The sequence below is a fragment of the Doryrhamphus excisus genome, chromosome 20 (assembly GCF_030265055.1).
Source record: "Doryrhamphus excisus isolate RoL2022-K1 chromosome 20, RoL_Dexc_1.0, whole genome shotgun sequence".
Taxonomy (NCBI): Eukaryota; Metazoa; Chordata; class Actinopteri; order Syngnathiformes; family Syngnathidae; genus Doryrhamphus; species Doryrhamphus excisus.
The window spans coordinates 4129500-4156679 of NC_080485.1; the positions used below are offsets into that span (position 1 = coordinate 4129500).

Below are 27180 nucleotides of genomic sequence, written 5' to 3' on the forward strand. Positions count from 1 at the left end.
TTGGAAATTTCAGCACTTGAATTTATTACAAAAATATTAGAGACAAAGCTTCTATGCAAAATACAAAATGCTTCCATTAAATTACATAAAAAATTAAATATCTTACAAAAGGAATCTACTTCAACAGCATATCAAGCTATTTTACATCTAACATAATAAATAAACGTAACCAAAAATATTCCTAAAGAAATATGACAGTAAATATTCTCTGTCCATATCCAGTAATGCCCATCAGCTGCCACTCTGCGCACACTGAAACCAACATGGCGACATATGTATACACGCTTTGAACGCAAGCAGAGTTTTCACCTCTGTTGCCAAATATTCCTTTTCAAAATATATTACAACATAAAACAACAATGATATTATAACAATTGACATTTTTCATTTTTGGGGGTACATGACACCTTCTGTATATTTTGGAAGATCCGTTCCCTCAGCAATCCATTTGTTGTATTTGGTGAGCGCAGTGTAAACCCCTGGCTTGTTCTGCTGAGCGCAGCCAATGCCCCAGCTCACCACACCAAAAAGAAACATCCGACCAGATGCTTCACATACTAGTGGACCACCAGAGTCCCCCTGTGAGGATGAATTGACAAGCATGTCTGTCAGGGTTTAGCACACAAAGTAATATTCATATACAGTAGATATTTATAATCCAAAGACTAACTCAAGACGATTTTCTTGCATGTCACTTTGAAAACATTCATTATCTCAGAAATGAGATAAGATGCCATGGATTGAACCCGGGGCCTCATACATGCAAAGCATGCACTCTACCACTGAGCTACATCCCCTTCCAGTATCTCTTCAGTGACTACACAATCGATGATTCTCAAGTAGTGCTAATGTAAAAAAACGCCTCCATCCAACATACAACAACTAATTAGACAGCTGAATGTACCGCATAGTATATAAGTAAATAAGCACAAAATACTTTCAGGTAAACATTTTTAAGGGCTCAATGAAAGACAAGGCTGTACCGCAAAGACAAACTGAAGATAAATGCATATAAATAATAATCACCATCATCATCTGACGAGAGTGACCAATGTCTACACTTTTAACACGTTTTGAAAAGTCTATAAATATGCACGTCCGTGTGAATCATTTGCATTTTTTTTCTCTGTAAAAAAAAAATCTGTTCCCCGGAGGGGCTTGATGGAAAACAATTACGAAACCACTTCACTGGAGCAATCCTTTACGGTATGGTCGTAGTAAGACTCTAGCGATACCATCATTGCATCTTGGAAAAAGACATATCTGCTCACCTCGCAGGCATCGGTGCTCCAGTTGGGTCCCGCGGCACATAACATGTTGTCAGTGATCAGACTGTCGTACACGGGATCTTTTTTACAGTCAGACTGGGAGAGAAGGTTCACACTGGCCTGTTTCAAATACGCTGAATACTCCCAGCCTCCTGCACACAACACGTATTAAAATACAACAAATGGCAGACAGCATATGTGCACACGATATGGTGTTAGGGATGGAATATTTAGCACCGAGCCTTCAACAAGTTTTGTTCAAGCATAGGGAAAATATTCCATTCCTATTCCCAATTGCTTGGTCCATATAGTACAGATTGGCCATTACATTGGACGTACCGGATCTTTCCTTCCCAAAGCCAGCGGTGATGCATTGAAAGCCAACGGGAAGTTGAGTATTAGGTGGAGGAAGACAAACCGTCCGTGTAGATTTTGTTTGTATGGCACATCCACCATCACTGCTTTTAATTTTCAACAGAGCTGGAAATAAACAAAAAATGCTTTCACACAGACATGTGGCAAAAGGGGGGGTCAGTTGTAATAGTAGATCTGTGCACACCTATGTCATTGTCATAGGTGGTGGTATTGTACGCTTGATGGAGAATAATTTTTTCCACGGTGAACTTCTGCTCGTTGACGTCATCTGTTTCATTGATGGCACTCTTCCCCAGGAACACTGACAGACGTTGAATGTTGGTCCCTGGACTGAACCAAAACACACATAAATACCCAGTGCAGAAGAGGAAATGATTAAATAGAGTGTTGCTGTGTCTTAGGACGCACCCATTGGGGAAGCAGTGTGCAGCTGTCAGCACCCAGCATGGCGCAATCAGCGAGCCGCCACAAATAAATTTGGAGCGCCGATGAAAAATGGCTGCGACCCACGGCTGCGACTGTATGGTTACAAAAGAACCACCCACAATTCTATACATCATCTGCTGAGGCATCTCTCCACACGTCAGTTCTGCAAGAACAGGGAGAAGAGACTCAGAGTCATCAGAAGATGGTATGGTGACAAAGACAAAGATGTGGACAACTTGACTACCTGTATCCACAGCAGCTGGTTTCACTGGTGGGGAACCTTGGATGGCAGAATGAAATCATTAGAAAAGCCCTTTTAAAAAAAGGAATAATACTTTGGGTTGGTAAATCTCAGGTCTTACATTTAGGAATGTCACAGAATTCTCTCACGACTCTCTTCCCTCTTCTGACACGACACCAAGGCATCAAGCTGTGGTCAGGGTTCCTAGAATGGAAGTGAATTCACAGGACACAGTCACATTGTGCTTGTAAGTCAAATGTTGCTGTTGAAACTGTCACCATGCATGTGTAACACACTTTGGCCAGGCTTAAACCTGCATCCACAAATCCCCACTGATTGAGAGTTAAGTGGAGCCGTGCTAGGCAATGAGCTAAAAACCTGACCTCTGACCTTGAAGGTGTCAGGTAGAGTGAGGTTTACACATGACATCCGGCAAGACCACAGCAAGCCTCCGAGGATTCATGCTGGGCCTGTATTTTACTTTCTGTTGTTTTCAACAAATGCCAGTAATAGACTATGTCACATGACAGGAAAGGCATGCCATGCAACAACTCGGTGTACCTCATGAGAGAGCAGTACAAAGGTAGAGCTTTTTCTTCGACTTTTTCGGACACCCATCGACCAAACCCTAACCTCAAAATCATGGGTGTTAAAGCCGACCTGTTATGCAAATTTTTTGGTCCTTTGTATTGAGTTGTGGACTCTTTCAGAGCAGCTACACACTGTAACCAGAACAGAAAGCTTTCTAGTTCTTCCAGAATCTGCACCTATTCAGTTGTATTTCTTTGGATTTCATGCTTCCCACAAACTTTATAGGACTTTATAGGAGTTAGAGGAGTTGATAAACCGTATAAAAGTTTATAATGAAGGGTGATTTATCAATTTAAAATGTCCGCTTTTAACATGAAGCCATATGTGTTTCCCGTTGGAAAGGCGTCAGGCTTCAGTTGAGTTTGTTGGCTAGTCCAGCTGCATACCAGCAAATGTTCAGAAAGCAGTCCAGTGTTGACAGATTAATATGGATTTCTTTCGCTGGTAGGGAATCAGGAACTCCAACCACTCGTGTCTTTAGGAATTGGAAAGAAATGTGGCTTTCCCTTACGAAACATTGCTAGCAATGCAAACAGAGAAGCAGAGCTTGAGGGAGGGCGGAGAGTGTATCTGGCCTACAGCCACGTCCATAAGGAAGCCCGCTCCTCCGTGACATCACAAAGGAACAGTTTTGCAATGCCCTCTGGAACCGAGCGCTATGAGCCATCCCAAACTTCTTTCAGGGCTCACTTCCAAATGTGCAACCCTCATTATCTGGAAATTTGGCATCGTTTAACACGAGAATACAACATTCTAACTACATTTATATGTCTGAAAAGTGGAAAGAGCATAATAGGTCCCCTTTAAACAAACAAATTAGAAGTAGAGCAGCACCGAACTATGTGTCAGGCCTAATATATAGTATATAAGTTTTGTACAAGCTGAATTGAAGCGTACCTGCAGTATCTATGATTTCCGAGTCCAACGGATGTCCCCCAGGGGTTTTTGAACCTCTTCCAATTAAGACAGTGGGCTCCAGTCTTTGTTCTGGAAATAATTCCCCTGTAATGGCTGCCATCCCCAGACTGACACTCCTCTGAGGGGTTATCTTTAATCCAAAAGAGGAAAACAATAACAAATAATGTACACTTACAACAAATAGATACAAAAATGAGAAATGAGCTCACCTTGATTAGAATGCATATGGCGCAGTGTCTTTTTAGACTGATTCTTTGAAAAAGCCTGAAAAAAAGTATGTGCCACATATGTACAGTGTTATTTTTTTAAATGTGTACTAATTGCCAAGATTGACATGAAATGTTGCTTCTGTAGTTTACTTACAACTTCAATACTGATTGCTGCAAAGATGCAGAAGATGACTAACAAGTTCATTTTAACTTCTGCTTTTGGGATTTTGTCTACAGACAGGAATAGAGAATAGAAACATATCAACACATCAACACTGAATGACCACATGCCCTTAGAGTGAGATTATCTGCAGGGACATAACAGGACAGACACACACCAGTATTAGAAAAAGGTGATAAAGACAAGGTGATAAAATGCATGTGCGTATTTGCAGAGGAACCATAAAATCTATATCTAAGCTGACTGTGCAGTATCAGTGAGGAATTGTTTATTTTTTTCAATATTGTTTCAAAATATAACAGAACACAGTATCAATGTGATAACAATGAGTGCATTGACAGCACTGTACTTTCGCTCTCTTTCTTTCATGAAAATATAATAAACACTCTAATAAACACTTGTTATTTTTGTGAAACAGGCATACCTTTCTGCTGCGATAAAGTGTCCAGAAATCCAGATGGAGGTTAGTTTTCCAACTGAGGTGGTGCTTTTCCTCCACGTGTCTTCTTGTGTTTCTGACCTCTTTCTGCTTCGCCTCCCATTTAAACATGCAGAAGCTGGGAGGAGGAGTTTCACACGCAAAACTGCTGAAGCTTTATATTCTGCTTTACATGAAAAATAGTCATGTCCTGTGACATCATCGCCTCCTCTCAAAGTCAGAGTAGAAGAAGTATATCCAAAATTGGTATGAAAACAGACAAGCATGATGTATGCGAAGATGAACACATTCATGTCATTTCACTTTTGTCACAACACAAGGATTCAAGTCAAGTCAAGATCTACATGATTTCATAACGTATACATTCCACAACATTCAAATGTTATACTGGTGAGTTAAGCAATTTACACAGACAATATTTTATTCAGAGGTTTATTATGGCAAGAAAACATCCACAGAGCCTGAGAACGGGGTCAAAATGAAAAAAATGTTGACTAATGTGTTAATAATATGCAAAAACCTTCTAAAACCTTGCTTTAGTAAAGTACAGATGGCATAATAATCAATTAACTGATTTATCGATTGTCGAATCGCATGTTGACTGCACTACTTGGCTGCAACCAGCAGAGGCGCTGTTGAGTTAGCATGACGCTTCCTCATAGCCAATGAAACAAATGTAAGAAATGCAGGGTGCTGATTTAAACGCACGCTGTATGCTGTATTTTTTATTGTAGAATTTGTCCAGTGATTAGCATGTTGGCCACAGAGTCAGCTGGGATAGGCTCCAGCATACCCCCGCGACCCTTATGAGGCTAAGCGGCATAGAAAAAGAATGGGTGGAGACACTATGTAGAGAAGCTATGCATTGACTATGACTTCTACACTGTATGTATTGATGCAAGCGGCTTCTTCTCAAAACAAAACAACATTACTTCGTATGCCTGTGCCAAATAAGGGGGGTTTTGAGTATGAAATCCCCCTCCAATACCACTACCTCATACTTGTCCATGATGCCTTGGTTAGTCACGTTTCCTCTTTCCTGATCACAATAGCCACACATGTTGTGTCTCGAGGACTAAGAGGAATGACATAAATGCAGTTAAGAGGAAGGAAACAACTCAAAACAAACATGAACTAACACATCCTCTAATTGACTAAGTTGAAGTAATATTAATATCTTCAGTTGTTTCACTCCAATTAGTCATATTATTTTAAGTGCTTGATACAATACACTACAACTGACAAGAAAGATTTGGTAGGAGAAAAGGGAATGAATGAATGAAAAGGGAATGTCCTGCAAGTAGTAGCATTTTGGGGTTATTTTAACATTATTATTCATTTTAAATAATGATTATGACGGACGTAACCCCAGTTGCTTTAAAATAATATAGCATTTTGATGACAAAATGTAGTGCTGTGTGATGAAATGTCAGGTTTTTTGTGACAAACCATACATTTTCATAACAAAATATGGTGTTTTCATGACATAAAATAATATTCATTCACTGTATTGCATAACAGACAAAATATAATATGACAAAAGTAATACTGAATATAACATGAGAGAGGTCATATTGACTGAATGCCCTGCAAATAGTAGCAACCAAATGAACAAAATGTAACAATGTAACAAAATGAAGTACAATAACCTCAATTGTTTGACATTAATAAAAAAAACTTTGATTTATTAATAAAAAACTTGATTTAATGAAAATATATAAAATGTACTCTTTTCATTACATAGTATAACATTTCAGTAACACGTTATATCATTTTCTTTACATAACAGTGTAAATATACATAGCTTTGAAAAAATATTGAATGTTCCAGATAGTGCTTATGAAACATAACAGAAGTATCTCTGACTGCACTATAATGCAAACTGCAAATATAACATGCAGACGTCCTAGTGTCTGTTGAGGCCCTAGGCAAAAATTGACTGGGTTGCAAGACGCCATTGCTGTAGACTATGTTCAAAGTTGGTTAGTCCTCGGGGGCACAGGTTGGTGGCAAGCAGTGCTGCTGATAGAGAGGTACTATTGGAATGAATAGAATATAAATAATAATATGATAATGTAATAATAATAACAACAATAATAATAATAACAATAATAATAATAATAATAATAATAATAATAATTAATAAATAAATAATTATAATAAATTATTATAATAATATAGTAATAATAATAATAATAATTATCATTATTATTATTATTATTATATTATATAATAATAATAATAATAATAATAATAATAATAATTTATAATAATAATAATAATAATAATAATAATAATAATAATTGTTATTATTATTATTATTATTATAAATTATTATTATTATTATTATTATTATTATTATAGAATAGAATAGAATAGAATAGAATAGAATAGAATAGAATGCCTTTATTGTCACTACACAGATGACATTGAGAGCAGCTCCCTTGTGCAAACATGGAATAAAAAAATAGTGGAGAAGTAACAGATATATCTGTACGAATCAATGGTACATTTTGTGCAGCTACAATGTACTCTAGTGTGATATTTATGTTTCTTGTGTATGGATACCAATCCCCAGAAATGAAAAAACGTCCCCTACCGGCTAAAAAACGTCATTGCGCTTACGTCATAGGGCGCGTTCGCAGTGATTCCAAATGCCAAATAATTGTTTCGGCATTGCCTTCGATCCTATGGGATCACTTTTACGTTATTTCGAAAACAGTCTACTATTTCAGAAGCAATATGTGTTATGACGCACAAGCGACACATTTTGGTGAATGATGATTGATGCAAATGACTCCAATCAGGCAATCTCTTTGAAGCCGGGTATATGGTGCCCTCTACAGACCATGTATGACCATACCATGGCCACTAAGAAGATTCATAAGGCAGGCTGGGATTAAGATTAATCAAATTAAGTCGGTAAATATTTTTCATTCCTTTGACAATTCTACTATTACAGTGAGGACACATACTATAACTTTCTTCCGCGTTTCCTTTAAACGTTGACCTTTCGCGCATGCGTAGATACTCGCAAGGTTCGCTATTACTTTCACGTAGTTTTCTCAAGTCTCTTTTGGATCTATTCAAGCAAAACAGCAATAAAGACAGAGCTACAACCTCACTTATGAGACACGCGGCAGACATTGAAGGCTCACAGTTACATGGGTTTAATGTTGAGCTCCAATATTGAGAAAAAGGACCGACAACAACACACTTTGCTAACTTGGATGGCTAAAATGCGCTGACTTACAATATTGGGCCATGACACCCCGACACTGACACTGTCGATAACAGGTAAGATTGACAACAAATTTTAGATGCAGTGCAGTTATACTTAGCCCATAAAGTCAACATGGGCTGCATCTGTACCAAGACATGTAGAATAATTCTACAAGGCTAAACGTAAAACATTCTCATTTAAGAAATAAGTGTGCTAACACACAAACCCACCGTACTTACTAAAAAAAAGATCTGAACGTCTAACTGTAAATGACAGTAGCTGTCAAATAAAGACATATTTTTCTCCAGCAGGTTGTCCAGAAGTGTCCACATGAGTGATCATGGAACGGGCGTCCTTCAAACAAAACCAGCAGTGTGGACCATGGGAGATGAAGGAGAGGCTTGGGATGGGAGGCTTTGGCCACGTCTACCTCTATCAGCATCTTGTATGCGCTCACATTGTATGCACATGAGGACCTTGCAATTACTGTGTCATAACTTTATTATTATTCACATGTGTCTTTGGAGTAGGAGTCTGGAGAGAAGTTAGCAGTTAAAATCTGCCGCCTCGATCTGAGTTCCAAGAATAAGGAACGCTGGAGCAGAGAGATCCAGATCATGAGGAAGTGAGTGGGGATGTGTGCTGTGTGTGTTGATTTTAATGGTGGCATATTTATATATGTTTCAGGTTAAACCATGTCAACGTTGTCCAGGCCAGCGAAGTTCCAGTAGAATTGAGTTCAATTGCTTTGAATGACCTTCCTATGCTGGCCATGGAGTACTGTTCCAGAGGAGACCTACGCAAAGTATTGAACGGTTCTGTGTTGTATTAGGATTTATATATTGAGTTGTCATTACATACATCTCCATACAATCTCCTTAGGTTCTGAGTAAACCAGAAAATTGCTGTGGGCTGAAGGAAAGTGAAGTCCTCGCTCTTCTCAGTGACATTGGTATGGTTTTCCTTAGGGACGTGCAGTGAGGTTCATGGCATTTATTTGTTTGTATTAACTGAAAAACACTTGTGGTCTTACCTTTTAGCTGTATGTGAAGTACATTCCTTCTCCAGGAAATGTACTGATACTTTGTTGTAAAAGTCTGCACACCATCTGGTGAGCCTGGACATTCTGTATAATACGCTCCACACACAGGAAGCGACGATTGCATTGACGATAGCAATAACGCCAGTGAGTGATGCGCTCATGTTCAGAGCAAATTTGATTGGCTGTCAGATTTGGAGGGAATTTTGGGCTATCAAAATAATTCACAGGAGAAAAAGCGGCCAGTGTTTGTGTTTGATTCGTTTTGCTAGTACGAAATCTTGCTAGTGTCCAAGATGAACTTGCATAAATGTCTGTGTCAATTAATGTAAACTTACCTGATATGTTTACTCTGGCGGCAACAAGTTCTCATGCTGCTGCTCTTTTGCTTATACCGCTCTCTATACTGCATAAAGCTCTGCAAAAAGGTCATAGTACGTATTATCTTTTCTTACTTGTTTACCTGTGAGAGAGGACTGCATAGCTCATTAGATGTTCAGTGAAACTCCCACTGATTGGTCCTTGTCTGGGCGACAGCGATCAAAAATTGGACATTTATCAACTTTCTGGAATGGCATTGCAAGCCAAGCGTGTACATGATGACAATTTAACATGCCCAAATTTCACGTGTCGCTAGACTGGATGGAGGTTCCTTTGAAAACTAATTGATTCGTTTTCAAAGGACTCTTTTGTGTGGTTACCGTGCAGGCCTTGCAGCTAGGAGACCAGTGTTCGATTCCACCCTCGGCCATCTCTGTGTGGAGTTTGCATGTTCTCCCCGTGCATGTGTGGGTTTTCTCCGGGTACTCCGGTTTCCTCCCACATTTAATTGGCTACTCCAAATTGTCCATAGGTATGAATGTGAGTGTGAATGGTTGTTTGTCTATATGTACCCTGCCTCTTGCCTCCAGCAGCCCTGCGACCCTTGTGAGGATAAGCGGTAGAAAATGAATGAATTAATTTTAAAGTAAATTAATTTTTTAGTAAATTAATACACTTCAATGAACAGGGCATCACCTGCCTCCCCTGACTGCACGTCCCTGTTTTTCCTCTCCTGTTTTACATTTTTTGAAAAGTCCTACTGATCTATGTAATTCTTAACAGGTTGTGGAATCCAGTATCTTCATGAAAATAAGATCATCCACAGAGACCTAAAGCCAGAGAATATAGTGCTACAGGAGATCAATGGCAAGGTGAACCGCCTGCACAGTATCCGATGCTACTTTTTCTAGTGCACATTCAATCGTATTTAATATTCTCCTTCAGATTGTTCATAAAATCATAGATCTCGGTTATGCCAAAGACCTCGACCAAGGCAGTGTCTGTACGTCGTTTGTTGGAACGCTCCAGTACCTTGTAAGTGTGTGAATGCCAATGTCTTGTCTGTTTCCCCGACCTAAGTGTTTTGCTTTGTGTTTCAGGCTCCAGAGCTGTTTGAGAGTAAACCATACACTGTAACTGTGGACTATTGGAGTTTTGGAATAGTCATCTTTGAATGCACAAGTGGCTTCCGCCCCTTTTTACACCACATGCAGCCTGTACAGTGGTGAGTCCATGCCTTATAGTATGTGCATTACAGTTAAGAAAACATATTTAATTGCATTGAAACAACCTATTATGGGCAGTGCGTAGTGAGTGGCTACCCATCTTAATATTGATGTGGTTTATTCTTTATAATGGGCATGCCTGCAATGCAGAGCGCCCACTCACTGCAGATGGAACGACCATGCTCTTGTTCCTGTGTGTAGAGAGAGAGGGACAAAACGGACTGCAATGTTTTCGTTTTCAGTCTTCTAGGTAAAGATATAACAAAGCTCAGCGCTCGGTCACCTGTCCCAACATTTTAAGAAATGAGAAGAAGAAGCCCCGAACTAAGGACGTAACTGCTCTATATTCTTTTTGTTCCACACTTGCAGGGGTGGGAACACGCCCCTACATGTATGAGTGGTGTGGTGTTGTGTCAACTTCTATTTCCAGCTCGTGTCAGTGTGTGTCCTCTAAGTGATGCAAGGTGCAGCTGGCAGGGGTCAAGCAGCCTATCTGTACAAAATTCAAGCAACTGCGCTTCTATTGTTTAGTCGAATTTGGAGTTGTACAGTTTAGCCCAAAAGTATTCATACCCTGGCCGAATCTGGAGCTTAAGTGATTAATAATTTCAGGCGTAACAAAGTTTTCATAAAACCTGTACCTTTGAATGAGCATGGAATTATAAATAATAATAATAATCGTAAAGGTATTTTATATATTGTAGTTTCAAGATCCTTTGAAAAGCTTCAACAAAAGTGCATTAATTTGGCTCTGTTAGTGGTACATGAAGCCTGGTTGCAAATGCAATAAACTTGAATGTGAATATTTCCAATATTTCAAGTTTGCATTTTTTGCAGGACAAGCAAAGTGAAGAATAAAGGTGCCAAGGACATCATGGCAGTGGAGGACATGAATGGAGAAGTTACATTCTCAACACATCTTCCTTATCCCAACAATCTCAGCAGGTAGTTATAGACAAAAATAGATTTATGTATGCCATATATTTATGTATCTCATTTTGCACGTTTGTATATGTTTGAGTTAAGGCCGTTGCTCGAGCCAGTTGAGAACTTGCTGCAGATGTTGTTACTGTGGGACCCTGTCGCACGCGGTGGAGGGTTGGATTCTGTGACGAATAAGGCACGCTGCTACAGCACTCTCCAGAATATTATAAATATGAAGGTCAGTAGTAACACTATTCATTCATTCATTCATTCATTTTCTACCGCTTATCCTCACGAGGGTCGCGGGGGTGCTGGCGCCGATCCCAGCTGTCTTTGGGAATGAATGAATTATAATAATGCTATTTTTTTGTTGACAATGTCAGATAGGTCTTATTTATGTTTATTGTTTTGGTTGTCACTGACAGTGTTGTAAAGTAGAACAGCCCTACATCACACTGACAGCGCTTTCTAATAATTTGTTATTAGGCTAGATTTTTGCTGATATTGCTCGAAAGATTTTGCAGTACTAATGAATTAATGAAATGTCTGCTGAGTGACTACATAAAACAGGCATTAAGTGAAAAACAAATCTGTGTTTTCCAAGGTGATCCATGTGTTGGACATGACGTCAGCCGAGCTGCACTCTTTGGTTCTGGACGCAGATGAGAGCTTACACTCATTGCAGCTTCGTCTGGAGACGCATACACAGACGCACATCTCCCCACTTAATCAGGAACTGCTGTTGGAGACTGGAATCTCCCTCGACCCACGCAGACCTCCTGCACACTGTCTGCCGGATGGATTGGTATGTGACGCATGAGGAAATTGGCATCAAATACGATATAACACATGAATGTTTGAGCATTGTTGTCCGTCACCGTTATCGTCATCTAATTGGTAGAAATCTCAGTATGTGACCGTATTATGATATGATATATTTTTTTATAAACTACTGTATATCTTTTGATGTTCCTTTCGCTCAGAGGGGCTGGGACACCTTCATAGTCTTTCTGTTTGATAAGAGCTTGTCCAAGTACACAGGACCCCTGACCGCCAGACCACTGCCAGACAGTGTCAACTTCATAGGTGAGATATTTTACATCATAATGGGATGCAAATCATGTTATTGCCTTACTCTTTCATTCACATGAGTTGGTTTACAATGAGTTATTTAAAAATGATGGCAATTTGTTTTCATAGTCAGGGAGACCAAGACACAGCTGCCACTGGCTGCATTGAGAAAAGTATGGGGGGAAGCAGTCAGCTACATTTGTGGACTCAAAGAGGACTACACACGCCTGTACCAGGGACAGAGGGCTGCTATGTAAGTGAAACACTAGTTGTTTTGCTTTAGGTGCTCCAGATGAGCTTTTTTGAAAAACATAAGGAATTGTATGCTACTTTGTTTCACCTCCTAAAAAGAGTGAACTCTACCCAGTCCTACTTAATATTATTTCCCTGTCTTTGTGTCTGGGTAGCCTCAGTCTGCTGCGTTACAACACCAACTTAACGCGCTACAAGAACCTGCTCTTCTCCCAGTCACAGCAGCTGCAAGCCAAACTGGCTTTCTTCAAAACCAGCATCCAGCACGACCTGGAGCAGTACAACAAGCAGAAAGACACAGGCATCTGTGAGTTGGTTCTTATCATCCTATTGCATTACATGCATGCATGCAAATGGACTGAAGGACAATCTGTTGTTGTGAAGCTTCAGAAAAGATGCTGAGGACCTGGCATGAAAATGAAGCAAAAGCTGAGGGGTTTACAAAGGTAGGACAGAAAGCAGAATTGCAGACAAACAATATAGAACAAAAGTGATTACACCCCTCACATATTTCTTCCCGATACTATTGAAATTATACTAGCACTATAGATTTACTGTCCACTGAAAATGACTCAACAGATTATTGTCCAAACAGTTGGCAACACAAGTAAGTAGCATAATACAGTAAACAAAAATATGTTTGTTTGTGCTCCCACTTTTCATGAGCTGAACTGAAAAGATCAAAAACTTTTTCTATGTACACAAAGGGCCTATCTTTCTCAAATATTGTCTAAATCTGCATTAGTGGACACACATAATGTAGCCACCTCCCTGGTGTGGCATGCTGATGAGACAGCATGATATTATTGTACAGGTGTGCCGTTAGGCACTCCAAAATGTGCAGTTTAACTGTTTTGGGGGTGGTCGAGAGGAGTCTGAAAACCAGTCAGTATCTGCTGTGACCACCATTTGCCTCAAATACCGTATACACCAATCCAGAGCATCCCACCATCTTTAAGGAAGGAAGGTTGCTGAAATATAGTACCATACATATTATTTCAAACTTCATATAAGGTGTGTTTTCTCCTATGCAGGTTGCTGATGTGGGATATCTGGATGAAGAAATCATTTCTCTACATTCTGAAATTGTGGAATTGCAGCGGAGTCCATTTTTGAGACGACAAGGGGACTTAATGGAACAACTGTTGGTATTTTTGTAACAATGTAACAATAAATTCAATAATATATTCAGTACATTTCTTAATGTGTCTCCACAGTGAGGGAAAAGCAATCGAACTCTACAAGCAACTAAAAGCCAAGTGCAAAAGTTAGTGCCAATCTCCGCTTGTATTGATATTAACAGCGAGACATCCATCCATTTTCTTTACCGCTTATCCTCACGAGGGTCGTGGGCATGATGGAGCCTATCCCAGCTGTCTCCGGGCAAGAGACGGGGTACACCCTGGACTGGTGGCCAGCCAATCACAGCGCACATAACAAAAGACAAACAACCATTCACACAGTTAAATTTGCATTTTTTCCTCTGTGCAGGCCCTGACCCGCCACATGGTTACAGTGACAGCTCAGGCATGGTGAAAGCCATACTCCAAATGTTTCAGAACCAAGACAGAGTCCTGAAAGATTTGTACACTCACCTTAGGTAATTTGTCCAATAATAATGCAAAGTGATCCAAGACTGATTCACATCTCACTCTCCAGTACAATTCTGGTGTGCAAGCGACGCATCGTTGACCTCTTTCCAAAGTTGGAGAGGGCAGTAGAGAACATAAAGATGGCAGAGTCGGCCGTAATGCAGATGCAAACCAAGCGGCAGAAGGAGTTCTGGTACCTTCTTAAGATTGCTTGTGTGAGTATTAAGCAAATGCTGTAGATAATGTGTTTATAATCCATACAATACCATGTGTCCTTGTGTCTTAAGTCCCAGGGTAACTCTTCATCACCAAGTTTTATGCATCCCAACAGTGACAGGTGATTGTGTTATACAAAAGAAACTCTACGAACATGTCGAGTGTTGTTACCTTTGTAGCAGTAAAAGGCCCCTTTTCTTGTGCAGTGAAACTGTTCATCAACTACTGGACGACAATCACCGTTATTTAAGTCAGCTTACGTCTCTGCTGCAGGATGCCAGTGATGAGAGGGAGCATAGTATTATGGTAATGTATATTTGTATATGTACACTCAGCCATTTCTTATCAATGCTTGCCATATTATAGGGTTACAATCATCAGCATTTGTTATCCTATGTTTATGTATATATGAGGAGTATTCAGATCAGACCACAAACTCTTTTCTGGAGTAAAATGTGTTGAAACGGCACAAAATAGTGGAGCAATCATGGAAATGCATGTTTCATGAAGTTTGTACATTTCCGCCAGCAGGTGGCATATTTTTCTCACTGACATTCCTTTCACCAAGTCTTTTTATTTCATTTGGGCACTGAGTTTAAGCAATCAGTAACCCTTCAGCTATGTGTCAATAAATAGCTATTGAAGGGATTTTCAGCATCAATCATTTAAAAACAACAACCTCCTCAATATTGTAATATTTTAGAGCGTGTTTTCTGTAACTAATGTTCTGTCTTGTGATTATATATTTGGATGTCTTTGTTCTCTCTCCAGGAACAAGACTGGAGTTGGACTCGACACAACCAAAAAGTCTCAAAAGTGTCAAAGACACAGTAAAAAAATATATATCTTTGATCATCTTATGTAAGATTATGTAATGGAAACATGTACAATACAATGTGTGATCCACAATAATGTAAGCCTTTAGGTTGTAACATTCATAGTACATTTTGAAGGGTTTTCCAGCTGTCACTTATTTATTTTACTGGTGAAGTTCTGAAGAGGATTGCCAAGAACAATAAAAATGTGTTTGTTCTTGCTTATTATTATTGAATCAATTTGTGGACTTTGTTTATAGGGTGGGCATACTAGTTAGATAACAGGCTGGAGATCCGGGTTACAATCTCCATTGGAACATTCCCAAAACATGCATCTTAAATTAATTCATTCATTCATTTTCTTCCGCTTATCCTCACGAGGCTTGCGGGGATGCTGGAGCCTATGAAAACACTAAATTGACCAGAAGTGTGAATGTGAGTGTGAATGTCTGCATCTATTGACTGGTGGCGAGTAGTGCCGTTCAAACTGAATTTTATCAGAATCCTTTCTAATTTAGTCTGTTTAAATTATTTTGTGTGTAACGTCCACTGTTAAAGTGTTCATAGAAAGAGTTTAGTTTTATATTCCTATATAGATGTGACGGGTAAGCCAAAGGTTTGTATATTTAATAAACACTTTAACATTACAGTGCAATCGTGTAATATGAACTTTGTATTTTTTTAATTACCTTGTGTATGAGTTGTGTTTTATAAATAAACATGCCTTACCAAAAAATCTCGACCGATTCTCGTTAGCTCGTTAGTAATATGTCTTTGGAATATAAAATAATTTCGACAGCCCCCGAACGCACCACACTGTAAGTAGTAAAATATTGTGAAATTGTGGGCGGTGGTACTCGGTACGGGGGATGGGCCGTTGAACGAACACAAGGAGCAGCCGACTGTTGGAGACAGAGGTATTTTTTATGATAACCATTCAACCCGACATTCATTAATTAGTTTTTTCCATATATCAGTACACAAGGGAAGCCTACTTGGGCCGTTTGCTTGGCGATAACTGACCGTTGAATTAGCATTTCGCTGAAGCCACCCTCGGTAGATAACGTTAGCTAGTCGGCTAACTGTGGCTAACTAACGCCGTTGGTTTGTTAGCGTTACACCTTTTATGTTTCAAGCGTTTAATCGGGGTGAACGAATGATTGATTTTGTGATAACATTATTATTCAGTTGTTGCTTAGTAGCATGTATTTGCGGAGGACTTGATGACAGTTGGTGTGCTACCCTTGTTAGCCGCAGACTCATGGTCACCTGTCGCGGTAAATTACGTGCATGTCAGTCCTAACTATACAAGCTTCGTGACGGTTGTGCAGCTGTGTCGATGTTAATTATTACTGTCATGATAACATACTTAAAGTGAGATTTTTGGTCATATATCTTATTCTATATGCTGTTTACACTGGCTAGCTTGCCCTGTGACGACACCAAGTAGGTAAATCACTTCACAATACTATTGATGAAAATGCATTAGTTTTGCTCAGCGATGTTTTAATTATTAAGAAATCTGTCCTGATTATGTTAGCCACCTTTCACCTTAACTCATTCAATCCCAGCCATTTGTCAAAAGACAACCCCTTGAGTTCCGGCCATTTTATTTAGTCTGATCTTTCAAGTCAAGTAGAATGTTGCGTTCTATGGCTATATAAACATGGAACCCACGAAAAGAAAGATTGGACTCTTGTCTTTCATCAGACAAAAAGGTTTGTTTCTACCTTTTTGCGTTTTTTTGCAATCAGCAGTAGAACATAGGTAAGTTTCAGGAAAATATCAGTTCCTAACTAGAAAAGGGAGAACACCAGCTTTTTGTGAAAAGATGAGTTCAAGCTTAACTTTCAGTTTGACTAAAATGTGCCAGCTCAAACATCTAAACAACTATACCAACATAAACAACATAAAAAGTGTTCTTTTTACATAATCAGAATTTATTTACAACTTTAGGATCTACAATTCCTGGTGAAATTCCATGAGACTGTGTGAACTGAATGAACGGACGAAGGGGAAAAAAATAAATAAGCATGAACGTTGTGAGAATTGAAGCAGAACAGACAATGCCGTGCAAAGACTGTGTGGAAACTAGGGCTGCAGATATCTAATATTTTAGTAATCAGGTATTCCACTGACATTTCTTTAAATGTGGAAAACTGATTGAAGACATGGATGTGTGGAATGTTTTAATGGTGGAATGGTTTGAATCGGTTGAGAAATGTACGAATGTTGGAGCTTTTAAAATGGCCCATGAACTTTCAATGGGGAAAATCTGGGAATTTATTGCAAAATCTGAATAGATAGTTTTTGAATAGATAGGCCCTCTAGACCTGATGGATATGAAAAATGGAGGTGTCAGAGTTTCACACGTACTGTATATAACACCATGAACCATTTACAATTTTCACATTTGGAACTGAACTATCTGTGTACACACGCTTGCATGCGTTAAAATTTACCTACAATAATGAATGTTCTGCACGTTACACTCCTCCACAGTCATGCACACCTTCCTTCCTGTCATGTGCCTTTTTACCATCCGTCTGTCAAATGCACTTTTGGCCGTTTTTATTACTTAAAATTGCTCTGAAGTGAAACGCAACATAAATGACGCATAAATATATTGTTGGGATTAGGCGCTCAGGTTTATAAAAAGGAATAACTACATCTTTGGTAATGAATGAGTTAACGAGACAACAAAATGTTTAGGTAACAGTGTACAGTATGAATGTTAAAATCTTGTTCCCATGCAAAATGTATTAAATTTTATTTATTTTGGATTATTGTGTTGTTTTTGTGGCACCACTGTGTCGAGTGGTTAGCACGCAGGCCTCACAGCTAGGTGACTCGAGTTCAGTTCCACCCTCAGCCATCTCTTGTGGAGTTTGCATGTTCTCTCCGCTCATGTGTGGGTTTTCTCTGGCTTCCTCCCAGATTCCAAAAACATGCTCGTTAATTGGCGACTCCAAATTATCCAGAGGTTGTTTGTCTATATGTGCCCTGTGATTGGTTGGCGACCAGTCCAGGGTGTACCCCGCCTCTCGCCGGAAGACAGCTGGGATAGGCTCCAGCACCCCCACGACCCTCTTGAGGATAAGCTGTCGAAAATGAATGAATGAATGAATGAATGAATGTTGTGTTTGCCTGCAGGGGAGAGCCAGTGAGGATGACTATACCGCATGTAGGGGCTGTGTTTGCAGCCATAGCAGGAGTGATGGCCATCCTGTTGCACTCCTCCATTCACAAAATAGAGGAAGGACACCTTGCTGTTTACTACAGGTAATGCACACCTTGGCATGTTTAGCTTTGTATCATCTACCACATACTACATCCAAAGTTGCTAGTTTACTTTGTGTGTTCCAGGCAATTTTACTTTCCACACCCTCCTGTGTAATCAGCAGATTGTCAGATGTTAGGAAATGGTCCCTGAAGTTGTTTTCAAATCTCTTTTCAGGGGTGGGGCTTTGCTGACAGGCCCTAATGGTCCGGGATATCATATTATGCTGCCTTTCATTACCACCTACAGATCAGTGCAGGTAATCTCCTCTGGCAGTCTGCCCACTAGGCCTTTTGACACAAGCATGAGGAAGTGTTTCAACACATGCCCATGTACACACAAGACAAAACAGGAACCTCAGCTAAATGACAGTTCTCCATATATGGCAATATCAGCTTTAGTGTACATGTTGTGAGACTCGTCATGGTCATTTGGTTTGTAATGCTTTCATTTTGTTGTTTCAGACGACACTCCAGACCGATGAGATCAAGAATGTACCTTGTGGAACTAGGTACCAAAATATTGTTTTGTGTGATGTTCAATATTTACTATACAAAACAGTATTAGGGTCACATGGCGGGTGAAAAAAACCCTGCAAAAAGTAAAGTAATAAATATGAATAACTGTTGACTTTTCCTAGAGGGATTATTAAGTATTAAAATAGTCAAAATAAAATATAATGAAAAGATGCATAATTTCACAAAATAGTTGTAAACTTTGAAGTTGTAAATTATCAAAGTTTCAATTTGTTCAGAAGCAATGCCGTAATACCATAAGAACAAATGTGTAAGTTTATAATAATAAAGTAATAGAATTGTAAAATTACAATTTAGTTCTAGTAAGACTGAACTTGTGACGATAGGACAATGTCATTTTGTGAGAATAGCATTGTCATGGTACAAGGAAAATATTGCATCAAAAGGGCCAGAAGTACGGGTTTACAGAAATCAAGCTGTAATTTCATGAGGAAAAAAAAATCAATCAAATGTTGAAGGATACATTTGTAATATCACAAGAACAAAGACGTGGATTTACATAAACAAAGTTGTAGAATGAGAACAATTACTGAGAGGATATATATATATATATACACACACACTGGAGGTGGCTGTACTTAAGCCACCTTTAGAAAGCTCATATTTCAGCATTTTTCAGATATATTTTTTGCCAAGCAGTGTGGATTTTTTTAAACAAATTTATCAGCAAAACTAAAACAGCTTGTGTCAACATTTTTGTCTCCTACATAGTGGTGGGGTGATGATCTATTTTGACAGAATAGAGGTTGTCAACATGCTCGTCCCCTCAGCAGGTACAAAATGTTAAATGATTTGCAATATTTCCTAAATTGTTGTGCCACCCGCCTGTCGTCATAATAGCCTAACACTTCTCTTGTTGATGTCTTTGTAGTGGTGGATATAGTGAGGAACTATACAGCCGACTATGACAAAACTCTCATTTTCAACAAGATCCACCACGAACTTAACCAGTTCTGCAGTGTGCACACTCTCCAGGAGGTCTACATAGAGCTGTTTGGTTCGTCAGTGGGGCAGTGGGGGAGGGTCATGTGAAGTTGAAGAAATAAAATATGGTGTTTTTATTTGTTGTGCAGACATAATTGATGAAAATTTGAAGACTGCACTGCAGAAAGATCTTAATGCCATGGCCCCTGGACTTACAATACAGGTACCTTTTTTAGTACAACTATCACTTGATATGGGTTGTTTAGTCAGCCAGTCACAATTAGCACTTTAAAATCCAGACAGAGGAGGCTATATTGCTTTGTGTGTTAGTAGGATTACACAAATGGAACACGGTGACCATGACTAAGGATCGACCGATACATCGGCCGGCCGATATATCGGGCCGATATTTGCTTTCTTGACTTGAATCAGTATCGGCCGATACGCGTGCGGGTTCGCCGATATATTTTTCCGGGCATGATTTACAGACAGGCATCAGCTGGGCAGCTTTTTGTTGCCGGAGGACCCTGCAACACAGCAGTCGCGGCACCCCGCTGGTACGTTTTCAACTTTTAATTAGCCTCTAACAGTTAGGCTTGGTTGAAATATTGCCACCTGCTTTGAAATCGAACATGAATGCCAAGTGAAAGAATAAATTTGCTTTTTACAACATATATAGCCCTGCACATTTCACTGCGTGATTGCTAGGCATAACAGTTTAAGTCATGGCGTGACAACAAGAACTCCCAAAAACATCACATACCAACGCAACAGACGAATAAAATCACTCTCACTAGTTGAGCAGACCAAGAATGAACAACTATGCAACTTTAACTACAAACTGACGAACTATTTACATCGACGGTGCCACAAAGCACGCTGGGAACCAGGAAGTGCTCCCAGTGACGCTACAATATAGTTTAGTTTGTGGTCTGAAAACCAGGAATGCTGCTGAATGCTTCATCTTTAAAAGTGCCTACCGTTGGAATTAGAGAGCTGTTGATGTAGTTGGAGGCTAATATGTACAGCTGTTACCAACACCGCTTTAATGGCAACCTTGGCCATGCAGTCCCATGGTGTTTGTAGGACTTTCATTCAGCCAACGCCGGGCTGTGGATAAATGCGTGTCGTGTTATATGCACGCTCTCTCCGAGCACGCACGCACGCACACACAGACACACACACACACACACACACAGAAGGAATTGAAGCAAATGTCTGCTTATGAGAGGTCTTTAGCGTGCACAACACAAACTTTAATTATGAGATAAATGTTTCATATATCTTAGTAAATTGTGTCAGTGTGATGTGTTTGTGTGTGGAGGCGGGTGGGGGGTGGGGGCGGGGTGCGCGTCACACTGCGGAGGAGCAGTCCTCACATCATGCTAGATAAAAGTAAACTACGACTACTAGAACTAGTAGAAATGTTAAAACTAGAATAAACTAGAAATGTTTTGCACATGGTTGAATATTTATTCCTTTTAAAGTTGATAATGCTGTTTAAATGATTGTTTAAGAAAGCTGAATCCTACTGTGTTCAGTGTTTACATTTCAATAAATATTTGTTTAAACTTGAGACCTGGAATATTTGTTATCATTGTCATTTTATCATATAAATTGAGGGAGCAAAAGCAGTATCGGCCCAAGCAAATCGGCCATCGGCTTAGGGTGATAGAAAAAAAACGGTATCGGCATCGGCCGGAAAAAAAACATATCGGTCGATCCCTAACCATGACATTTTGTTGCGGCTCACTAAATCCTTTCTAAAGAGTTGCTGCCTTTGATACAACCCAGCAGAGGTACGCTATGTCCACTTTCAGACAGTGACAAAATTAAATTCATGCTGATGTTTGTTCCACTGTCTATAGTAATGTACACATGCGGTACAGTAGTACACATGCGGTACAGTAGTACACATGCGATACAGTAGTACACATGCGGTACAGTAGTACACATGCGATACAGTAGTACACATGCGGTACAGTAGTACACATGCGGTACAGTAGTTGTCAGTGACAAGTGCTTTCAACAGTGAGTCAGTGGTCGATGGCAAATTTGGCAACTGTCGCAGCATTGTGGGATACCTTTTTATAGGTGGTGTCCCATCTTCACCAACCTGCGTCGGTACCTGCCTGCAATGTTTAAAGGCAGGGTAAAGAGTCCAGAGACTACTAGCCTGCACCTGTATACCATTTCCACTTGTTCTAACCATTGTTGTCGTTTGTGTACATGTTACCTCAGACTATATACAACCACTTTTCATTAGCTATCGGTGAAATTGGAGTAAAATGTTTTGTTTTAATCCAACCCTTATCCAGGCTGTCCGTGTTACCAAGCCAAAGATCCCCGAGGCTATCAGGCGGAACTTTGAACTCATGTGAGTTTGGCTTGACGTCGCTGTGTGTCATTTAATTTCTTGCCAATGACCTACTCTGGTCAAGGCAGTCCAAGTCAGCGGGAAGACTAATGTGTGTGAGAACTCTGCCTGTGTGTGTCGTGTAGGGAAGCAGAGAAGACCCGTCTGTTAATTACCGCTCAGACTCAGAAGGTGGTCGAAAAGGAGGCAGAGACGGAGAGGAAGAAAGCTATCATTGGTAAGTGTATTTTTACTGTAACTCAGCTTGCTGGCATTTCATTTCCTCTAGTCTTCTCATCTCCCGTCCTTCCCCCTTCCTGTTGAACCTCATCTGTATATTTGTGCAGAGGCTCAGAAGGTGGCTCAAGTTGCCGAGATCCAGTTCCAGCAGAAAGTGATGGAGAAAGAGACAGAGAAGAAGATCTCCGAAATAGAGGGTCAGTCTGACTGCTTCAACGTGTGTCTCGTCTTCATCTGAGAGATGTTTACGTTGTCTCCTTATCTCATTCAGACGCTGCTTTCCTGGCGAGGGAAAAGGCCAGGGCGGATGCAGAGTATTACACTGCTGCCAAATATGCTGAAGCAAATCGGGTACAAAATGTGGCACCCATTTATTTGACACAATTTATACACACGATATTATTGTTTTACAAACGTCATTAGGGTGGAGGTGGACACGTTGCAGTCTGTTGATCTAAAATAATTTCAATGCAAACTAAAAGTTGCACGCTGGATAGTAAACTAAGCACAAGTAAACCAAACTTCTAAACCCTTTCATGTGTGAAATACTAGAAGTGTAAGGTTAAGGATGTGGACACACACCCTTGCAGCAAAAAATATTATTTGTCAAGCAAATATTTCCAGATAAATATGCTTCAAAAGTCAAACCACCATCATGCGCAACGTCTCACGAGATGTCTTGTGAGAATTTAGCTGAGTGATCATCCAAAGGTTTTAGCTCGACAAGGTTTGCTTTATTCTTTGGCTTTTTTGTGATGCTGTCACGCTACCACAGAATGACGCTCGTGATGACAAAGAGGAAAAGCCTGATAACCATACAACCACAAATGTTTGTTCAGGGAGTCAGCAGGCTTCAACTTTTTTAGGACCCATTTCACACAGCACACAAGCTGGTTGTGCTGGATACATTTTGTCATTATTATACATTGTCCACAAAAATCCAAACGCGTAAAACCAAGACTGAGGTTTATGATGTTGTTTTAAATTAAAGTTACTAACACATTTTAAAGCCCTTTCAAAATCGATTTTTGGGGAAATTTCAGACATTTTGAGGCCTGAAGTTTTTTTATTTTTTTAAGACACTGCAGATACTACCATTACTATCCAATTATTTTTACTTGTGTAAAGGATGTTAAATCTTGCTTAAAACAGACAATAAATAAATATTATGACAGAATTGTATCATAATAAGAATAATTGTACACTTCCATCCGATGGGGACATCCCTCTGTTGTTATCTCTCTCTTCATTTATTGGCTGCTCCAGACGACACAGCTCTGATTCCACATGCAGATGACGCAGCTACTACTCGCTAACCTTTCCAAACTACTGAACTATACGGGGCAGGAAACGGGTAGAAACACAGCTTAACCATCACATGTGCTTCTCTGCAGCTCAAGTTAACCCCCGAGTATCTGGAGCTGATGAAGTATCAAGCCATAGCAGCTAACAGCAAGATCTACTTCGGCCAGGACATCCCCAATATGTTCGTGGAGGGAAGCCTCAGTCCACCCAAAGCTGAAAACAAGCCACTGGAGGCGGACTTTTTGAAAGCTTAAGTGGAGGCGTCGGCGTTCAACTGGAGATGATTGGTGGGATTGATTACTCGAGTCTTACATTTTTTCCATGATCATAAACTCAAGTGATGTTTTGGAAGACAATGAAAGGGAATGTTTTTTTTTTTTCATAAATATCCAGTCATCGAGGCAGGGAACAGAGTTTATTTTCAAAAGAAATAGTCAGTCGTTGAAAATGAAAAGCTTTTGCCTGCAAGGTGACGGCAAGGAGTCACCCTAATTTACACGTTGCTTTTGGATTTGCGCTAAGATGATGATGATGATTGTTGACATGGGAGGCGTATCTGGACTGGAATGCAGCGAGTGACGCTAATTACAACCGTGGGAGGAGGGATTAGTTGGTGTTTGACTCCCAACACATCAGCACACGCTGCTGCTGGATGTTGTCCAGCTATGTTTGTGACCAGTGGCTCCACACATGTTTGCTAGTGGGTCAAACACGGTACATTGCACTGTGGCGTTCTCCTCCAAAGAAATGAATATCTTGTGCTGCTAAAAGAAAGCAGACTTCCTCCTCGAAATGCTCATTTTAAGTTAACTTGTAAACTTACAACTATCCACTGGAAGGGGTTGTGACTTATTGGTCTGCCGGATTGGGTTTTCGGGGCCGTGCATGTGAACGTTTACTGTGGCCTGATTCAGCTGATAAAAGTAGTGCCTGCCATTGTCTGCCAACTTTTAGAGCTCATTCACACACGGTGGTTAACTATTCATTCTCAGGAACTTATCTGAAGAGTGCTTGTCTTTAAAAAAAAAAAAAAAAGTCTGTAAGGACTTTGAAAGTTTGCTTCATGTTCTTCCTGCTGTTTATACTGGATCATAATGCCATCACAAGGACAGCTTTTGCTTTTTAAGTTACCCTGGACATCCAAGAATTGTGGCCAGGTTTACGGCAGTCTGTGGGGAAAGTACATGGTTACACACTTGTGGATAAACTGCACACAGAGGCCTGCTAAGTTTCTCAGCCAAACAAATGAAAGCTTGTATTATCATCATTTGTTTTACTTTTGTGGTAAGATGCAGTTGTATATAAACATAACTTGCAAGCGAGGGCTACTACTTCTACTTCTTTCCCTCTCAGCTTTGGTGAAATGGAAAACGGATATGATTGAGTTGGAAAAATGCGGAAGCCAGGTGTGTCACGGTGTCCTGCCTTAACCGTAGACTGGAGCTGAGAGAGAAGATGCTACTTGTGCTAAAGAGACAGGTCCTGATGTTAATGTGACCCCTGAATGGCTGCTCTCTTCCTCTGCTGCTTGCCGGCTGCAGGTTCAATTAACGATGCAAATGAGGGGTTGAAATCACTCAAGAACATGAGTTCTTTTTGTTTTGTACAAAAAATCTCTGAAATTGTCTCCTTGTTTTAAAAGGTTTATATGCAAAATGTTTTGACAATGTTCTTAAATAAAACCTATTTTGGTACCCGTCTTCTCCAAATATTGATTGACTACATTTAGTCTTTGTATTCTGTCCTCTGTGATTCAGGGTGTTGCACAAAGTCAAGTCAAAGAGGCTAGGTCAAGTACCCAAACATCTTTGGCTTTAGAGTAAATGATTGACTTACATGAGAGATGCACCTGACATCCTCAGTCTTCAATGATGGACAATAATGATATAGTCATCTGGAGAGTCATTTCATAGTAAATGTTGTCTTGGCTCTCATCCATCCATCCATTTTCTGTACGGCTTATTCTAAAGAGGGTGGCGGGCATTTCTGCCATGCCAGTATGGATTTTTGTTAACTTTAACTTGTACTCTTCAGTCTATAGTTGAAGTTTCAGATGCGGCTCGTCCAATCAGTGTAGCATTCTTAAAGCTTTAGTGCAGGCCTCGGCACATTGTCAAAATAGAATTTAACAACAAAACTTGGGGGGAATGGAAAAAGCATTCGTAATTTTACAAGAATATTGTCAAGCTATTTAAAGGAAAAAAGTTATAATGTTATGGGAATAGTTCATAATAGTCTTTTGAAGTAGTATTATTCATTCATTCATTCATTTTCTACCGCTTTTTCCTCACGAGGGTCGTGGGGGGTGCTGGAGCCTATCCCAGCTGTCTTCGGGCGAGAGGCGGGGTACACCCTGGACTGGTCGCCAGCCAACCACAGGGCACATATAGACAAACAACCATTCACACTCACATTCATTCCTATGGACAATTTGGAGTCACCAATTAACCTAGCATGTTTTTGGAATGTGGGAGGAAACCGGAGTACCCAGAGAAAACCCATGCATGCATGGGGAGAACATGCAAACTCCACACAGAGATGCCCGAGGGTGGAATTGAACCCTGGTCTCCTAGCTGTGAGGTCTGCGCTCTAACCACGAGACCGCCGTGCCGCCCTGAAGTATTATTAATATGACAAAAATTTGGTTTTGGAAGAAATTATAACAAGAATAAAGTCATAATTCCAAGAAGACATTTGGCATAGTTGGAAAATTTAATAACATGGAAATGGGTTTTTTAAAAAACAGCTGTAATTTTCCAGGAATAAAGTCAAAATATTGAGAGAAGAAAGTCCCGATTTTACAAGAATGAATATGGTAGCTATAAAAACAGTGCTTTTTAGATCACATGAACCCGTTTTACTTCCTGCTGGTACATCAACAGCAGATAAATCCAGATCTTGGAGCGTGTCATCATCTTGGAGGCGTTGCCCGTCTATTCATTTTTCAACAATCAGTCTTGTTTTTTGTATGCGAACCAAAACCTCCTGTTAACCGAGAGTTTAGATCTTTTAACCGAAGTCAAATCCCTTGTTGTGTAAGCATACTTGGGCAATAAAGCTGATTCTGGTTCAAATGCCTTGCCAGGTGTTCTGATAAATGCTTTTTTTGGTGGGCTTTACCGACCTCCTTGTGGTAAACACTGGTACTGTCGGCGTCTCTGGCTATTTCCCAATGTACATCGTCGTCCGCCATATTGCTTAATAGACAACAA

General features: G+C 39.9%; 3 protein-coding genes across 6 annotated transcripts; 2 read left to right on the plus strand and 1 right to left on the minus strand.

The window, feature by feature from the left end:
- Nucleotides 1–4716, minus strand: LOC131108019 (tissue-type plasminogen activator-like). The gene is made up of 11 exons (XM_058058651.1): nt 4634–4716; nt 4183–4259; nt 4029–4083; nt 3799–3949; nt 2432–2514; nt 2314–2349; nt 2052–2232; nt 1828–1973; nt 1608–1748; nt 1272–1420; nt 1–579 (listed from the first exon to the last, which is right to left on the minus strand). The coding sequence occupies exons 2-11, from the start codon at nt 4231–4233 to the stop codon at nt 385–387; spliced, it is 1188 nt and encodes a 395-aa protein (XP_057914634.1). The 5' UTR covers nt 4234–4259; nt 4634–4716; the 3' UTR covers nt 1–384.
- Nucleotides 4717–7522: 2806 nt separating this feature from the next.
- LOC131108018 (inhibitor of nuclear factor kappa-B kinase subunit alpha-like) lies at nt 7523–15555 on the plus strand. Of its 3 annotated transcripts, none has more exons than XM_058058650.1 (22): nt 7523–7570; nt 8180–8316; nt 8402–8496; nt 8559–8676; nt 8754–8823; nt 10015–10103; nt 10177–10266; nt 10332–10456; nt 11295–11402; nt 11484–11619; nt 11986–12186; nt 12365–12467; nt 12582–12705; nt 12860–13011; nt 13089–13150; nt 13739–13848; nt 13922–13971; nt 14196–14304; nt 14364–14511; nt 14584–14633; nt 14719–14818; nt 15284–15555. In XM_058058650.1, exons 2-22 carry the CDS (start codon nt 8212–8214, stop codon nt 15344–15346), a joined length of 2208 nt encoding a protein of 735 aa, XP_057914633.1. In that variant the 5' UTR covers nt 7523–7570; nt 8180–8211; the 3' UTR covers nt 15347–15555. The 3 variants fall into 3 exon arrangements, with proteins under 3 accessions (XP_057914633.1, XP_057914632.1, XP_057914631.1); XM_058058649.1 differs by lacking the exon at nt 7523–7570 and adding an exon at nt 7618–7945 and having other exon boundaries at nt 8183–8316; XM_058058648.1 differs by lacking the exon at nt 7523–7570 and adding an exon at nt 7619–7945.
- Nucleotides 15556–16118: 563 nt separating this feature from the next.
- erlin1 (ER lipid raft associated 1) lies at nt 16119–25679 on the plus strand. Of its 2 annotated transcripts, none has more exons than XM_058058652.1 (12): nt 16119–16244; nt 18481–18609; nt 18785–18866; nt 19072–19118; nt 19855–19916; nt 20015–20140; nt 20217–20290; nt 22386–22444; nt 22570–22661; nt 22771–22860; nt 22935–23014; nt 24058–25679. In XM_058058652.1, the coding sequence occupies exons 2-12, from the start codon at nt 18497–18499 to the stop codon at nt 24220–24222; spliced, it is 990 nt and encodes a 329-aa protein (XP_057914635.1). In that variant the 5' UTR covers nt 16119–16244; nt 18481–18496; the 3' UTR covers nt 24223–25679. The 2 variants fall into 2 exon arrangements, with proteins under 2 accessions (XP_057914635.1, XP_057914636.1); XM_058058653.1 differs by lacking the exon at nt 16119–16244 and adding an exon at nt 16613–16777.
- Nucleotides 25680–27180: the final 1501 nt, after the last annotated feature.

Bases quoted from the DNA above. Each gene is read 5' to 3' on its own strand.
- erlin1 (XM_058058652.1), top strand. From the start codon at position 18,497: ATGACTATACCGCATGTAGGGGCTGTGTTTGCAGCCATAGCAGGAGTG. The intron at 19,119-19,854 runs GTACCAAAATAT...TCTCCTACATAG, and splicing joins AATGTACCTTGTGGAACTAG to TGGTGGGGTGATGATCTATT. The intron at 19,917-20,014 runs GTACAAAATGTT...ATGTCTTTGTAG, and splicing joins CATGCTCGTCCCCTCAGCAG to TGGTGGATATAGTGAGGAAC.
- LOC131108019 (XM_058058651.1), bottom strand. From the start codon at position 4,233: ATGAACTTGTTAGTCATCTTCTGCATCTTTGCAGCAATCAGTATTGAA. The intron at 4,084-4,182 runs GTAAGTAAACTA...ACTTTTTTTCAG, and splicing joins CAGCAATCAGTATTGAAGTT to GCTTTTTCAAAGAATCAGTC. The intron at 1,421-1,607 runs GTACGTCCAATG...TGTTGTGTGCAG, and splicing joins CTTTGGGAAGGAAAGATCCG to GAGGCTGGGAGTATTCAGCG.
- LOC131108018 (XM_058058650.1), top strand. From the start codon at position 8,212: ATGGAACGGGCGTCCTTCAAACAAAACCAGCAGTGTGGACCATGGGAG. The intron at 13,849-13,921 runs GTTGGTATTTTT...GTGTCTCCACAG, and splicing joins GGGGACTTAATGGAACAACT to TGAGGGAAAAGCAATCGAAC. The intron at 14,512-14,583 runs GTGAGTATTAAG...TTGTGTCTTAAG, and splicing joins ACCTTCTTAAGATTGCTTGT to TCCCAGGGTAACTCTTCATC.